Genomic DNA, 17,751 nt, shown 5'->3' with positions numbered 1-17,751 from the left:
TTATTCCAATGCAGCACAACCCTTTCAGTAAAGAATTTTCTCCAAATATCCAACCTAAACCTCTCCTGGTACAACTTGAGGCCATTTCCTCTTGTCCTATCGCTTGTTGCTCTGGCAAAGAGACCACATCCCACCCTGTTACAACCTCCTTTGAGGCAGTTGCAGAGTGACAATCCTCCCTAACATACTGGGCTACCCCCTGCCTCTCCTTCCTAGCCTATCCCTTCTGAAAAGCTTGTAGAGCCCTTGATTTGGGCTAGCAATCCATTATGTTCTTGTACTGTTAACCTGGAATTCAATTTAAACTGAGTTGCTTGTTTCCCCATATTGTTCTGCTGAAGAGGAAGGAAAAGGCAGCAGGAGTCAACTCCACACTGCAAATGAGCAGAGGGGTACAGTCAGAGCCTGAGAGGACCATGCTGTTCTCAATGAAGACTTATCCCTCCACACACAACCTCCTCTGACTACATTGGCCACTGGAACCTCTTTTATCAAAATACATAAATAAATAATAATAATCCTTGGAACAGGAAGACACTCACAAAAACCTGCTTACTTCGGGTGCAATCCTATATATGAAATAAACAAGACAATGGTACAGTACCTCGAAGAGGAGCCTCATAGTTATTCCCATCCAAAATCTCCACAAAATCCTTCGTACAGTTTTGTGTATTGCTTTCAATAGCAAAATCAGTGAAGGAGAGTGTGATGTGGTTAACTGGCAACAGCAAAGAGAAAAACTTAAAAAGGAGTTTGGCATTTAATAGAGAAATAACTACATGTAAACAAATGTACTGTCTTTTCTGAAGTCAATCAGTCCCCATAAAACATAACATTTGAACTAGTTTAATACTTGATATGTGGAGTGAATTTCATGGAGGTGCATTCATCCTTACTGCAAAGGTCCTGGTAAATCTCTTCATATTTCAGTACTTTCTACTACAATTAATATTAGAAGCATGGGATTACACATATAGACACGAACCTAAATTTGCAAACAGCTGAACAGCTTCATTATAAACTGAAAATGTCTGCAAATAGAGCATGGAAATTTTTCACACATTCAGAAACAAAACTTATTCCTACACGTCTCTGACCTTCTGTCCCTTTGTGATCTATACTATAGATTTGGACAAAATGTGAACTGACGCTGCCCTGCTCCAGGCTTAGAAAGAGCTGGATTTTCATCGTTTTGTAACATTCCACATACATCAATTGGACTGGTTAAAGAATCATTAACTACCCTCAGCTATATTTGTCTGGAATTGGATTTTCCACACCCTCAGACTGCAGGCTACATCCTGAAAAAGAGGATTTCTGACTCAGGGTATTTTTGACTCTCACGTTGCTTTTGCTTATCCAACAGGAACGAAGATGGAGTCACAACAGAAAGAATAGGGGCTTTTCTCAATGCCACTTGTGACAATAGTTAGTCCTCGCCTCAGCACACCTGTGCAGTGCAAGTGGGTTAGAAAAAGGGGCTCGTGGTTTAGGTGATAACTCAGCTTTCTCCCACATTGTGCAAGTCTGAATTTGACACAAATATTTTGCTTCTCACTGGGCTACAATTAATTAGCTAGAATAGGCTGAGATGACAGACATGGACCCAGGCGCTGCGTTCAGCAGGGTGCCACGGACTGGCATTCAACCGCGTAATCCGCGTGTTGGGCGCTCTTTGTGTCCTGGTCCAGTCAATCAATTACAGCTATCAATGCAGGTCCTCGGGACACAAAACAAAAAGTGAAAACACAGCAGGGGGCAAGAGCAGGAGACTTGTTGGCGTTCTCAGTAAAAGCAGAGCAAGAGCTCTCTGCCCTGGTTTGCCATTGGCTAAATCTATTTTGTGTCTGTGCCCTGTAACACTGCGACTGGCGTAACAACGCCACGTGTACCTGGAACGTGTGGGATGTACTGGTCCCAGCGACACATGGATGAGGTCACTACATAGATAGGCTACTCTTAATGAAGGATTTTCTGATCTCTCATGCTGATGTAAATCAGGAGACAACAGTTATGGCTGTGTTTTCAACCTGGATCCAGGAAAAGATTGCCTTTAAAAATAAATGTTATATAGGCGGGGAACAGTTTTGCTGATGTCCTTTTCATGTATTTGTATAAGAAACTATGCTTTAAAAAAGTATTGCTTATCGCTTGATTTTTGGTTTAGTGCTTTCTTTGGCAGATTAACCTTCATTTTACAACTAAATAAAATAAACTTATTAAAATCATAGAAAGTTCCAACCAGGTTTATAACAATGGCTAGATACCATATGAACAACTCAAGTTCAGTAGTTGCTATGAAAACAAACATTCACTTTTAAATCATGTTACCAGGATACTATGACCCAACTGTACAGATTTTTAAGGAAACTTATACAATGTAAAGGAAATACTGAGCATTAAAGGTAATACTAGTATCTGATGGAAAATGCTTGGTGCTTTACTGTCAGTCATAAATTTGTTTAAAATTTGACAGGCACAACTGAAGGTATATCTATACACATAAAATCAGTTTATTTGTATTCTTTTTGATTTGCATTTTAAATTGAAATTCCTCCATACCTTTTCTCATTATTATTATTATTTTTTTTAATTGTTTGTTAACAGCATAGATTTGATGTAACACAACGCTAGTATGAAAAATCCAGACCAAAATAATCTCAGCTAAACACAAGAGCTTTAATGATATATAAAGCCCTAGATTTTCTCATGGATGAATCCAACTTCACTTAATGTTCAACACCACATTTATAATTTCAACACTTGGGTCATAGTAAATCACCTACGATGACAAAGTTGTCAACTGTTTACCTCAGTACCCTAAACCTTTTACAGTAAAATCTGATTTAGGACCGATTATGAGAGCTACATTCTCTCCAACTATCAGGATGCAGAACTTCCTAGAGAAATAAAGGAGGAATTTTCTATTGTTACTATAGAAAAGAAGATGAGGATATTAGTCATCCAAGCTAACTATAAAAGATGTTTTTACTTACATGGTTCCTGAGCCTGAATAATCCAGCTGCAGTTCTGATTGTTTGGGTATTTGGCAGGATACAGAGGAGAGGAAATTGCTGCCCCAACTGAATCTGACTCTATGAAACTTCCGCATGCTTTAGAATCAAACACATACACATATATACACATAGATAATTATTTGTATATATAAAACCCGTATCTTAGATTGCATAGCAAAGATACATAAAATATAACATCCTATAGCAATTTGAAATAAGGATAAAATTCAAGACAGCAAGTTGTAGAAAAAGAGACTTAAGGACTGCCTCCCAGTACTACTGTACTTTCTTGACCTGGCTCCACAGGTGTTGCTGCATCTGACTGACCATCTGAGAAGCCAGAATGAATTGGTAGCAAACCTCATCTTTATCCGTATCTAATAGCCAAGAAGAGCAATCTTGGGGCCAAAATAACTTGTTTTCAGGGCAGCCCAATCATACACCTATTTTTCTGATTATTTCCCTGTGTTGGAAACTAGACAGGAAAAAAATAAGAACTCTCCAGAAATTTCCAGTGTCCAAGGAAAGCATCCCATTCCGTTAGCATTATCCTCTGTGAGGTGCATCAACAAACCAGCATTTGTGTGAAATGTTGTACATACATAAGAGCTTGACTGACTGTGCAACTTTGGCTAAGTGCTGAATGCTGCCATTCCTAATTTCTAAGCATACTGACTCATCATAAAACCCCCAGTTCCGAGTTTAACACACAGCTGCTTTATATGGCAGAGTGGAGAGTTAGGTGTCAAAGTAGTAACATATAGTGAAACAAAATCATAAGAAAAAATAAGAGAAATAGATTTTCTCTGCAAAAACTAAATGCTTATATCTGGAGGAAAATATGCTTTCAAAGTTATTATGGAAGAAAAAATAATCATCAAATAGTATGTAATGTTATGAAAGATTCTGTCACATTGGAGTCTTTTTTTGTATTAAAAAAAAAAAAAAAAAAAAAAAAACTATGGAAAACACCATCTAGTCCTCCACAAATTGGATACATGATGTTTAGCAAGTTTTGCAGACCTGAATCCATGGACTTCATCAGTAGCACCACACAAAATTGCTTTATACCTTTTCAGATTTACATGCATGGATAGACATATAAAATGTTACTTTGCCACTAGGTCTGGGGAAACTGCCAGTTGCATGTTTTTCTCAAGATAGTTATGGGTAGGTGGCCCTCAAGGGAAGAGGAATAAGAAGCATCTGATGTATTCTGGATGGCTTTCTATAAAAGCAATTTTTCCCAATCAAAGAATCTAAGATGATCCTTAGATTTTAAATTCTTTAGCTTATAATTTTAAAAAATCAGTGCTGTTAAAGATACGCACTGGTATGATGCATGTATAGAAGCAACTCTTCCGGTATCAGCTGTGCTGAAAGACTGTCTCTAACGCAAACTAATTGGTGATTGGTTAAATATGTGCTTATGTAAATTAAGAAACTACCTTCAGTAAAGCGAGCACTGAAGCCCCTGTGCTGGATGGTTGAATCAGAGCGCAGGCGGACGTACATCAGATTCTTGGAGGATGTGATAGGAGTAGGTTGCTGTGTCCCACAGAGTTTTCTTAGAAGGGGTCCTTCATTGCTAGGACCATCAAACACCTGTCACGAAAAGGTTAAGTACTGAGTTTCAATAGGCATTTTGAGAATACTTTTATTTTATACTCTATCTTATGTTTCATATGCTTTGATCCTGATACAGCCCTGGTATGAGCAGTGCAAACAACCTGTGCATAGCACCTTAATTCTGTGTCTGTTTCCAGAAAATCCAGGTATTTCAGGCTGAAGCTACTGTAACCTTTATAAAGCAAATGCATCCTGCAACAATTTTCCTCTGCATGCACATGGTATGTAGGCAGTCCTACTTTAACAATCCAGATAATCCCATACACTTATTTTCATCTGTTAATGGCTAAAATTAATACCTGTGTAGTTTTTATTCCCTAAATCTTGCCACCATAAAGACCTCTAAAATGGCTCTGACATGCAACTAGTGCAATAGTAGGAGCTATGACTGTGTGTAAAAAGAATAGACACCGGTGTGATGGTTTTTAGATACTTGTACCCAGCATGTAGTATCAGAGTCCATATATCGATGCTTTATAATGGCTTTCATGTGCTGAATTACACACACGTATGTGAGGTGCTACTTAGGTAGAGGGTAAAGAACAGTTAAAAAAAGAGAGGAAGACAGCAAAGATGGTTTTATAAAACTTCACTTTTAATTTTACCACAAATGCCTTCCTTCTCTTTTTTCCCTTACAGCTGATAATTTTGTTTCCTTCCTCTTTGTTTCAAAATCAGGAAGAGAAGAATAGTGAAGTCAAAACCACTGAGTTTAATCTGAAGAGACATCAAAATTATAAAAACAAAATACACACAAAATAACCACCAACCAACCAACAACAACAAGAGGCTCAGAGCATCCCACTAATCTTTTGCAGCGTTCCAGCAGATATGATCCATTGTGTTTGGAGCCATGGGCCACCCTCAGTGATGATTACTGAAGGCATCAGCACAGTTGCATGCCCCACAGAGGAAAAGCTTTCGGGCCACGGGGCAGCAGCAAGAGTTAACTTAAATTCCTGTTTCAGCATTTAATGTCCTACATGACTGCAAGCACGCCATTTAGTATATAACCTGTGACTCAGCTTCCTATAGCAAAATAGAAAAAAAATGAAATAGTGAGACTACTGAAAGATAGTTGCTAGGATGTTGAAAGCTATATGAAACCCCACTTAGAGCAAAATAATGGTATTGGGTTAGAAGAAAATATACTTTTTATCAATATTTTCTTCCTTTGCTTTCAAATGCCTCAAATCCCAGCAAACCTGTGCAATGTAGCACTGATGAATTAAAAAAAAAATCAGCTAGACTGTATAACACAATCAATGTTTCTGCTTCTACTATTCAAAAGACCCTGAGCACATTAGAGAAAAAAATGTACAAAAACATTAGCTGGGAAAAAGGCGGCCTGTCTCAAATAAACCTCAGAGCTGAGCAACAAAGGACAAAACTCCTGTTTAATCCATTGGCATATCCTACTTAGCCAATGCAGTATTCATGAATTAAACATTTGCCCTCGGGCATATAACACTAGCAAGCTGTGTGGGACCTTGTGATGGAGTATTAAGTGTACTGCAGTGCCTATACAAATGACTACCTTGTAAAGAGAACCATGATATCCATTCATTCAACCTTTTCTTCTCTCTTTGCATCTCACCACAGTAAGCTCTTTAATACGTACTGTGCAATGTTTATTCTTCCACTGTACATATATTTTGTATATAAACCAGATTGCCTGGAGTTAAAAACCACAAGCTGTGGAATGTGTTAAAAAAAAAAAAAAAAAAAAAAAAAAAAAAAAAAAAAGCAATGACTAAGGAAGTAACCCTTAGGAATTAAGGTTCTGTCCTTCCCTGGACATTAGTGAGAGGATTTTATCTGAATGCTAGAGTTGAGAATAAGCATTGCTCTCTGACAGAGAACAGAGAGAGGGCCTCATTACAGTTCATGCAAACTGTTGGTTTTGATGATCTGTGCTGCTCTGCACAGCTGAGGATCTGAACATTGACACATGGACCGTTACAAGACTCTAATAGTTAAGTTTTCTCACTAGGGAGGATATTAAGAATGAGTAATGTCAGAGACTAAGCAGACATTTCATTCCAAGAGCTTTCTGGAAGAAAGAAGTCTTTCTTTGGTAATACTGGGAGAAGAGCATGAAGTCAGAGGAATATTTTCTAAATCGAGTGTATTTGCTGTTTCTGGGCAGCTTGCTTGAAGAACAGTAGTGTCTCCTTCGAAAAAAAAGGAAAGAATTCCTAGCCTTTATACTTGCTAAAAATCGGATCCAAGCAAGATGTATCTGCCAAGCTGCCACAACTCCTAAGAGTTGCTGCTATAAGTTAAGTAGGAGCAGTTGCATGTGGATATTTTATCCATGATGCATAATTTTTGCTCACCTCCTATTTATTAGCTTAAACTACTTAAACTACTTTGCAGGGAGGATTTCAGTCTTCAGTCCAGATCAGAAACCACAACATTCACACACTAGTTCAGGAAAGTTGTGTCTCTTTGCAGCTTCTTAAAATTATTTTGAAAACATCTGAGAAATGCATTTCTGTGGCTGTGTGAGTAAAGGAAAATGATGCATCCGCTGACTTAAAAGCCAAGTTTTCCTTTATATCGTGTGTAGCTGCAATTTGCTTTTCTCTTCCCTTTTACACAATGAACATAACTGCATGATTCATTGCCTCCTTGCTGAAATGTGTCCTACATTTTGCAAAAGCACATGACAAAAAAATATTTTTTTTGTCTTCTCAGCCATAAGAACCTCCTTGTACGGGGGGGTTCTAGCTGCCCTCTCCTGGAAGATCGTCTCTGCCAGCATTTGGAATAAAGGAAGTCATAAACCTTCTCTCTAGCTCCCAGAAGTGTACTTTTCTACAATCCTCTGTACTAGTTGTTATACTGCAATGGGAAAGAAAAATAACATTTACTTAATCAAGGCACTGAAAACAACTATTTCTCCCACCCCTTTTCAGTGCCTTGTGCTATAAGTACTGTCTTTTGAGCCATATCTTCACGGAGTCTCCAAATAACTGAAACTCTTGCTGACCTGCACTTCTGGCATACCATCAGCTATAATACTGCTTAACTATCATGGCAAGAAATACAGGAATTTCTGTAAGTTCACAATTTCTTTTCTTCTATTTTTCTTCAAAGAAACAAATTTGCTTGATGTAAGACACACTCTCCAGATAGAAAGACTGGTACACAGAGAGAAATCAAATATTTCTTCCTTATGCATGGTGACACCAAAACATCTTCTCAAAGACCTTAGGCTTTCTACAGAATATAATCAAGGCATAGCTACAAACAAAGACAAAGCCACAAACCCACATTTAACAGATGAAGAGTTTTTCATCTGAGAACTGATAAAGTACAGAAACAGGAACCACCTAAATTCAGGGAGTGGATGGTGAACATGCTTTTTGGTGGCCTGGACTACTCTCTGTGCACTCCGTCCATTTACTCTAGAGGGAGCTCAGAGCAGTTACACCATGGGTTACAGTTACGGGCTTAAAATTAGTTTGACTGAACCTAGACCTGTTCTGCTCATACTCACATGTGAAATCATAGAGCAGAACTGATAAATGCACTGGGCCTTTTGGAATTGCAACACAGCCAAAAAGCAGCAGAAGTTAATATCTACCCCTTCCATGTTGCTCGCAAAATAACTGTGCAATGGAAAACATTACAGAAAAAAGTAGATTTTCACGTTTCCCATAGAAAATAATTTACAGTAGAAATATTTAAGAAGAAATAATAAATAAGGGCAGAAACCAGAGGAAGAAGCTCAAAGAACAGGCAAACAACACTGCAGCTATGCATGACATCTTGAGTCATACATAACACGAGGCAAAATGAGTGGGTCTAGCTGGGGAAGGATGAAGGAAAAGGACATTGGTACGCTCAAGGGTGGAGAGGAGACCCAAGAGAACCTACAAAGCAAATAAAATCCATGACAATAAGTAAAAAAAATCAGAAATATAAAAGGGTGGAACCACTGTGTTACTCATACACAGTAATTGTTCCTATGTTAGAGAGAGAAAAACAATCCACCAGCTTCCTTAGCTGCCCATATTTTCTGTTTATGCTTCTTCTGGAATGCAATTCCTAAACTGTTCACAGTCATACATCTGCTTAGCTACTTTCACATAATTTCTGTACCCTAACTCTGTTTTCCTATAATCATGCAAAGCATATACCAAGCCTTGTAATGAGATGAACTCAAATCACATCCAGGCATTGAAAACAAGCAATTTTCAGCTCACTAGCATACCAAGAAGAGAAAGAAATCCCATCCACTCCTTTCTTGCCCTGCTGAACCACCTATGCTGGGGCTGAAGAGCTATTCCCTGCCTCATGCCCCAGAGCCCTTCGTTATCTCTTGGTTTCAAATCAGCATTCTCCGCATCCATTTTCAGACTACCCTCCACGTGGTGAGCAGTGACTGATGCCTGCATTAAACTTGCATCTCCCTCCCTGTTCACATTCCTGCCTCAGTTGTGTTTGCACAGCTGGGGCTGATCAGCAATTTCCTCTTCCATCATTCCCCCAGCAAAACAAAAAGCAGAAGCAAATATCAGGTACTTGTAAGACAGTAGAGGAAAGGACACATTGTTGTACTGCAAACTCTGCCTTGTGCAAAGCTATTTCCCCTGCCAGCTGAAGGGCTTGTGCCTTTCAATGAGTAGAAATCCAGTGCCCACATCCAGCCTATAAGGTTAATGGGAGCTGTGTCCATAACTGCAAGGAGTTCACAAAGCTGAGTACTCTACAATGTATTTAGATAGATAGGTACATTCTTTGGTATCAGGTATAAAACAAAATTGCATATCAGGTCTTTTCAGAACTTAGCCTTTAATTTGTGGGATTTTTGGGGTGGTAGTGTGGTTTTTTGTGTTTGTTTGTTTTTGTGTATGTTTTTGTGTCTATTTTGTTTGGTTTTCCTTTTTATTTTTATTATTTATTTTTAAAATTATTCATATTTATGTCAGCCAATGATTTTCTACTTTGGTGTGATATGACAGAAGACTGAAATATTTTTTCCAATAGATTTTCCCTTTCAATAATTCCTGTGATGTATTTAAATATTTAGATGGTTAAATAAAATGACATAACCATGCTTCCCTACGCTTCAGAACAGAAAAAAAAAATAAAAAAGGAAAAAAAATAAAAACACTTTTACTGTACAAAGGTGCTTTGTGGCTAAATGAAATCTCCAGTTCTGCTCAGCAAAATGGGGACACATTTCCCTTTTTTCTGATTCAGTACAAATAAGCTTTACGAAGCAATGCTGTTAAAATTGGTGCTGTTTTCAAAAGGGTCTAAGTTCCTGCCAAATTGAGTTCCCTCTGAATGACATTTTATCAAGAAGAGGAAAGCTGGTTGGATTTTGGCTACAGGCACTGTGCTTTATCTGACTGCTACCGATCATGCATGCCTTTGTACTGAGAGAAGTGCAATCTGACATCTAAGGTCAGGATTTCATGTCCCTGCTCCCAAAGGGCAAACTGGAGAGTTCTTAGTTGTTGTGCACTGGTTGTGCAGCAACTTGGATTTCTGTGACATCAACAAAAGCTCACAAACCAGTAACAATGTGCAGCTTTTAAGAGAGCAGTGTCTCTAATGAAGCAATTAAGCAGATAGCTAAGGAGCACCTGAACACACACGGGGTAAACATAAAGAAAACCAGCCAGCCCAGTTTATGTCTGGATGTAGACCTCCCTCTCTGCTGAGAACACAGTGTGGTCAATCTGCTCCTTATACATGGGCAGCCCATCATCCATGGTTTGGAGCAAGCTGTGGTAAAGTACACTATAATTAATATGGGAAAGGTGTCATAACAGCCATCTATATATTGGGTTATTTTTATAGTACTGCCTAGAACACCCTCCCTCCCTAAAAGAAAAATGTGGTGCTAGGATGTGGCATGCACTGCTTTCAAGGAAAGATTCTTCCAGCTGAACGTGGGAACCTGGAAGAATGCAGATATGCTTTTGTGAAGTCTGCTTCGCTGGTGAAACAAAGGGAAGTTGCAACTAATCAACTTAAATTTGAGCCTTAACTCGTCAGTGAATAAACACAGAACATGACTATGCAACTAACAGCCTGAAACAAACTGCAGTCTAAATTGCACAGTAAGCTTCCTCTTTTGCAAGCATTTCACCAGACTCATTAAGGAAATGTTTGAAATTTCTATTGTTACTTACTGCAACGTTGTCATAGTTACATGAATGGTGATCTTCAATGTCAAAATCTGTGAAGTTCAATAGGACTCTGTGGCTGTAGTCAACTTGGATAATCCAAGAACAGTCTGTGTTGTTATTATAAGGCTCAGGATAGTTTGGAGAATGGATTTCCCCACTGGTAGCTTGGAAAATACCACCACAGCCTGAAAAAGACATAAACAGTTTTTATCACAACAGCTCTTTTATCCTTAGTGAAATTCACTTCTATTTTTTAAACTAAGGGAAGAACACCTTCATCTTTATATTTTCTGCCTTAAACTTGTGCAAAGTGAGTGTTCCAACTATTGCAAGGCCCTGTTTGCAATGAAAATCAATGGCAAACGATTACCAGGAAAGCATAACCTTATCACTATTGATGAATATGCAACAACAATGCATTTGAGTAATGTTCCTTTCTAGCTCCAAGGTGGATAGTAGATGTCCCAGAGTTTGAAACACTAGAGCTGGTATTCCTCTGTCTGAGATAATAAAAAAAGCTATTTAAAATAGCACTCACATGAATGCCACAGACCTTTTACGCATAGGTGACAATGGCTAGCCTAGCATACTCAGAGAGTAAGGACAAGGCCTAGCTAAGAATAGGGGATAAAAAATAAAAATAAATCTGAAAATATCAAGACAGTTAAGAGTTCCACTTTCCCCATGAGCAGTAAAACAATTGCAAGCTTCAAGTTGCTGCTTCTTTATCCATGCAGCTGATGGCTTCCTGAGGACTCCTGTTCAGGCCCAGATATAACCAGAACATGCTCCAGTGCTCATGAATATCTGAACAGCCAGGAATGATGCTCCTGTGTTGGAAGTGCCAGGGCTTTCAATAGGACTAACACAAACAAATAGACTTTTATATGTTGTAAAGGGAGGAGGGTGAAATACATAGGGACGGCTGGAGATGGAGACAGCCTGCTGGAAGGATAAAAACTACAGTGTTACTGTGTTCTGGTGAGAGGGTATTTAGAGGCTAGAGGGGGGTTGGAGTACAACAGGCAAGATGTAAAGAGATGAGAAAGCTTCAGGGGGCCTAACTAGAAAAAATAAGCTGCCAGATCTTGGAAGGGGATTAATTCAAAGGACTATTGTAAACTGTCCCTTTATTAAAAATAAATCTTGTGCCTTTCTCACAAAGTGAGAATAGAAAAGTATAAACCTTGACAAGTGAATGAATCAGTATGCTTAATCAAGGAAAATGCAAGAATTAAAATCTGCCTCTCCTCACTTTTCACTGCAATTAGTTACTGATAATTAGCCTTTTCATAAGAACTCCCATATAGAGAAATGTGGTTGGATCTTTTAAGCATGTGTCATCTTTCACTGATTAGCAGTAAGGCTTTGAACAAATAATCACACAGGGGATGGATGAACCTTATAGAGTTCAAGTATTCACTAATCACTCCAAATATTTGTGGAGTTAACTGAGTACTCCAAGTAAATCCATATTTTCAGATATTTTTCACTTCATAATTTAAAACCAGCACTTATTCAGCTAATACATGGCTCTGGGAGGAGAGGGGGAATTTCTGCCACGCAAAAGTTCTTTTCCGATTACAGGAATGTCTTGATTAATTTCACAGAGAAGAAACCCCTAACAAGGTAGGCTGTAACAAAATTTTTATGTAGGCTTAGATTTGAGCTAGTTAGATGATTTCTTTCTCATTTATTTTCTCTGGGTGTTTTCCAATATCTCTTAGTGTGACCAAATCCAGTAACACTCCAATTCACCTTTAGCTTTTAATCCCATGCTGTTTGACTAATTTACATGCTTGCATGGCTGATCCTCAATTCTCAAACTTCCCGAATTTCTCATGGTATTAATGAGTACACTCACCACCTGGATTTTCTTGCCAGGAGGCATTGAAACCTCTCCCAGTCACTGCTGCATCTGTCTTGAAACGGACTAAAGCCGAATTGCCGGTGCTGGAGACTCGCAGGGGGTTCTCTGCTGATCTTGAAATACACAGCTGGGCTAGTCTAGGAGAGAGGAAATCAGGGCCACCATAGACCTAAAAGTGGAAGAAACACTGTCAACATTTTCAGAGAGGCTGTCTGACGTGCAGAATATGAGGTGAATGTTTAGGTAGGATTAAAAAAAAACTCTTGTAAGTATTGAAAGTGATTCCACATTCGTAAATGTAAAGTGGCTGTGAAAGTTATTTTCTCTGCAACTTTACTTGACATCCAGACCATCAAAACAAGTACAAAATACTAGCTGATTTCAAAACAGCCTTGCATTAAATGATAATTTTCTGCACTGAGGGCTTTGCTACCCTTTTTCTTCCCCCATCACTCCATAGTTAGCACCTTGTTTTTGTGGGGATAATACAAATATATTTTTTGGTGCTTGTGCAGACAAACTGTATTTGCAGGAACTTGTGCTGATGTTTTGTACCCTTTATGTTTAAAGGCACAGTTAAGACTGATTTTTTTTTTGTTTTGTTTTTATTTTTTAAGTTGGGGCTAAATTTCATCACTTTCTAATAAAACAAAAAACTCTGCAATTTTATTGACTTAAATAGTGAAACCAAAATCCAAGCCACAGAATTTTGGTCAGGTAAACTACAATCTAATAATACTCTATGGAAACAAGGATATGTATCATATATTTGCTACAAAGAAAAAGAAAGGTTTTGACTTTCAAGACTTGGTATTTCTTATTCAGAAAAGTGTACCTCAGGCAGTTACAAACCAGAAAATCACAACTCTCTTGAACATCATTGTCAGTGTTGTGTACTTTATATTAAATTTTATACCAATTCAAGCGAATCAGATGGCAGCACTGGAGCCTTGTTAATCTTTTTTTTTTTTCTTTTTTTTTTCTTTTTTTTTTTTTTCTTTTTTTCCCAGGAGGGATGTGGGATTTTAGTTTGAGACCATTTCTAACTGGTGGAACTAGCTCTTATTCCTTAATCTTCCCTCACACTGCTGAAGAAAACACACATGCTCAGCACAGTTTTCAAAACCAGACATGATTTTGGTGCCTAGTGGCTCATTGCATGCTAACGAAATGTCACCTGAGACTGTGGTCTCTGCCTTCCATTGGGATGTCCCTCATGAGATAGCAGCTGCAAAAGACAGCTTGACAGTAACCTCAAATGTGAAAAATGTTAAACAGAGACAAATAAGAGTGTGCTATTGTCCTTCAGCAACTGAACTATCAATAGGTAGCACAATAACAGATACTCTGCTTGTATCAGCATATAGTATGTAAGAAATCCTAAAGCTAAACTAGAGAATGGCAAGTTCTAACAACAAAACTAGGGAACAGGAAGACAGGTCAACAGATCCCATCAAGATTTTCCCACTAGTAGCATCCTAAATCTGCACCAATATTTTCTTAGTCTCACAAACATAAAAAAGGTCAAAAAAAAAGCAATCCATTAATCTCTCTCAGAAAGCAACAGTGCTGTAGGAACCAGTCTTCTATAAGTCCCTTTCACCTCTGATCCCTCTGGATGAGGCAAACACAGTATTTTAATAAGCTCTGGCCAGAAATGTTTTAACTTCAGACGAAGTTTGTGTTGTGTCCCATCTAAATATCTGAGCAAGACTTACAAATAGCCAAACTAGTCCCACCACCTCCAGGGATAAGTGTAGTGCATTGCTGTGTAATTTCATTGATTGGGTGCGCACTAGCTGCTCACAGTGCCTGCCATTAAAAGTACAAAGAAATTTTAACTGGAAAAAAATGTTGAGTGATGCCAGGGTAATGTGGCACTTAGAAGCTGAAGCTTCCATCCCCAGAAGAAAGAAGGAATTTATTTCTTCATGGTCTCTTAGATGTTCAGAAACTGTATTTTATTTTAGTGGCTGATTACACAGGCTTAATAGCCTAAATATTTTAATTTTGATTGAAACCAGCAATTTTTTTGCTTTCTGCAGGGAGTCTGCATGGCTTGAATGGATAATTGCTCTTCTGTCCAATTGATCCTCTCAAGGCATTCAGAAGTCAGAACGGATGAAGTCACAGCTCAGATTAAGACTGTAAGGAAGGAGTCACAGTCCTGGAAAGAAGCATGCTTGTCTGCTGGAAGCTCAGTGTCTTCAGTAAAATGTCACTGCTGGGGCTGCTTGTGAGGCCCAATGACAACTGCATTTGTCAGAAGTCTGTACAAAATGTGAATTTTAAAATGTGTTTCTGGTATATCTCTTTGTGTCAGAGTAACAGCATGGGACCTAGCAGGAACACATGTTCTTAATCAGCTAAACCTGCCCAGAGAAGCTATGTGACAGAGGAAACAGCAGGACTTTCTAATATGCATCTAATATGCATCATGGACCAGCCTCTCCCACCACCCCTGGTGCTCCCTGCAGCCATCTGCACACCACAGGCAAGGAGACCAAACCCAACTCTGACATAAACCCTGCTGATTTCTAGTATTACCTCAGACATGAACGTGGCCCAAGCTCGACACTTCTAGTTAAAACTGGGCTGTTAAAAAAAATTTAGGATGGGGAGGAAATACGGAGGGGAGTCTGAGTTTTGTGTGTTTCCTTTACATTGTTAGCTGTTCCGCAACAGCCTTCTGCACAATTTCAAAATAAAAAGCACTAGTCAAAGGCATGTTCCTTACATTTAGGAGCGTATTTCTTTACTTATGCTGGTTCAGTTAATCAGATGGTTTCACAAGGGCTGGAGCAAAAACAATTTAGAGTGTTTCCATGACAAAAAACAATAAAATGTTACTTTTGGCTACAAAGAGGAAAACCAACAGTTACCACATGAAAAAAAAAAAAAAAAAAAGAGGGAAAAGGGAAAAGAGGATTGATGGAAAGAATGAATTCCAGGGTGTGGTTCACAAAGAGTCACAGGATATCTGAGCTGCAAACAGATAAAAATTAAAATAAAAATAACAACATTTAGTTTGATCACAGCAACTGATCCTGAAATAAAATAAAGTTGGATGGCATAGCAGGAACGCAGGACTCTGTCATAAAGCTCATGGTTTTAATCTGTTCTTATCATTTGCTTCTGCCCTGTTAGCTCCATTTATTGTTAACAGTCAGCATTCCAGAGTTATGAGCAACAGAAAGCTGTTTTTATGTGGTTGGTCACCCTCATGACACAGATTTTCTGGGAGTAAAACTTATCCTTGTTCAGATATAACTGCCAGCAAAGAGAGAGCCCAGCTTTGACAGAAAATCAGCTTACATTAATACTTGGTGGTTCTTTATGAAAAGAAATGAGAAGACCAAAGCATCTGGTAAAGGTCTGGAAGTGTAGTAGTTTTAGAAGGTTCATAGAATCATAGAATGGCTCAGGTTGGACAGGACCTTAAGGATCATCTAACTCCAACCCCCTGCCATGGGCAGGGATGCCACCACATAGATCGGGTTGGCCAAGGACCCATCCAGCCTGGCCTTGAACACATCTAGGGATGGGGCATCCACAACCTCTCTGAGCAACCTGTTCCAGTGCCTCCCTACCCTTACAGTGAAGAATTTCTTCCTCATGTCTAGTCTAAATTTATCCTCTTTTAGTTTGAGACCATTCTCCTTGGTCCTAGGGGGTTCTTTCTTTCTCAGCTCACTGTTACATCTTGCTGTGTCAGCACATATTTAAAGTTTACAAAAACCTGGTAAATATTAAGAAAAAGATGTCATAATTCAACAACACAGGTATGGTCATTTTTCTCTGTATGTGTTTTCAATAGAAGCTCTTAAAATATTTTTAACTCCTTCATTACATCAAAAATGATGGCTTCTATTCCTATAAAACATTTCTAGAAAACAGTTAAAAACAACTTAAAAATTGATTCTAAATGTTTATGAAAGGAGTGGAATCTGGCAGGGAAGAGAGAAAGACAGACTGCTACCGTTTAATGAAACGGGCAAGAAGGATGCTTAGGGGAACCTTTCAAACTCTTGAGTATGCAGAATTGAAGATTTCCTACAATTTTTATTTCCATAACTTGTCTTAGTGAAACATATGGTAGGAAAGGGATAGTGACATGAAAGGGACAGCTTGTTTAGGAAGCAATGTCAAAGGGAAGGAAGGGACACTGGCTACATTTTAAAAGAATGAATATACATCAGAAAAATGTGCAAGAGAGAAATATTCACAAAACTATGGTATAAGAATAAAACCAGCAGGAAAGGTACTGTGATGGGAAAGATCTCTTGGAATTTTCCTACAATTCTCTGCCAGGTGGAAGGGAAGAGGGTGTTTCTAAGCAAGAACTAAAGGCGTCTAGGTCACCAAACCTTGCAATTACTAGAATAATTTTTGTTGCAAGATAATGTTTTGGAAGAACAGAAAAGAATACAATCTTTTGCAATGTTCTAAAAGCAGTTTTCTTGTTTCAGGGAGTAGAGAGACTTAACTGGACAGGGAGGGACAGCAGGGTGCAGAGCTACTTTATCTCTGATTTTGACTTCCTATTAAAACTGGAAAGTTATTTGGCCTGAAAGAAAACAGGAAGCAGTAAAACTCACTATTTAGAGATAAGGAAAAAGTGAAATCAGGATAATAACTATGAAAAAAACATAGACTTTAAAACTCAAAGAACTGATAGGCAGGATACCCTTGGAAAGATAATGTGCGGGTGAAAAGAATATGGAACTCTAGTGACCGTTGAAACACGGTGTGTGTCAAAGGCATACCAGGAACCTTGTTCTTCCTAGCACTTGCCAAACTGTCATGTGTGTGCTTTTCAGACTGGACATATGTGGACAACTACAGAAAAGAAGGCTACAAGATAGAACAGCTTCTGAAAACAGTTAACATTCTTTCTTTTCCCCCGCTAAAATGAGTCATCGTTTGTTCTGTGAAAACTGTATCAATCATGCTGCGAATGTGTAATTTTATAACAAAAGCAAGAAAATATGTATGTGGCAAGTTACATAAACCTCTACCAAATTATTGCAGTTTGGAAGAATAAACTGTTCACTGCCAAACAGAACCTTTGATCTTGCACTAA

At 38.5% G+C, this 17,751-nt stretch overlaps 1 protein-coding gene across 1 annotated transcript in view; it reads right to left on the bottom strand.

The window, feature by feature from the left end:
- Window positions 1–17,751, bottom strand: part of CUBN (cubilin) — a 141,638-nt gene that overhangs the window by 60,135 nt on the left and 63,752 nt on the right. The window contains exons 30-34 of the mRNA XM_035316223.1: window positions 12,663–12,837; window positions 10,802–10,983; window positions 4,466–4,622; window positions 2,997–3,113; window positions 605–718 (exon numbers count right to left, since the gene is read on the bottom strand). Coding sequence (XP_035172114.1) covers window positions 605–718; window positions 2,997–3,113; window positions 4,466–4,622; window positions 10,802–10,983; window positions 12,663–12,837 — 745 coding nt within the window. The remainder of the gene's footprint in view (window positions 1–604; window positions 719–2,996; window positions 3,114–4,465; window positions 4,623–10,801; window positions 10,984–12,662; window positions 12,838–17,751) is intronic.

This window comes from Oxyura jamaicensis, chromosome 2 (assembly GCF_011077185.1).
Source record: "Oxyura jamaicensis isolate SHBP4307 breed ruddy duck chromosome 2, BPBGC_Ojam_1.0, whole genome shotgun sequence".
Taxonomy (NCBI): Eukaryota; Metazoa; Chordata; class Aves; order Anseriformes; family Anatidae; genus Oxyura; species Oxyura jamaicensis.
Note: the sequence above shows the minus strand (reverse complement) of the source record. Positions and strands in the feature narration are given on the sequence as shown.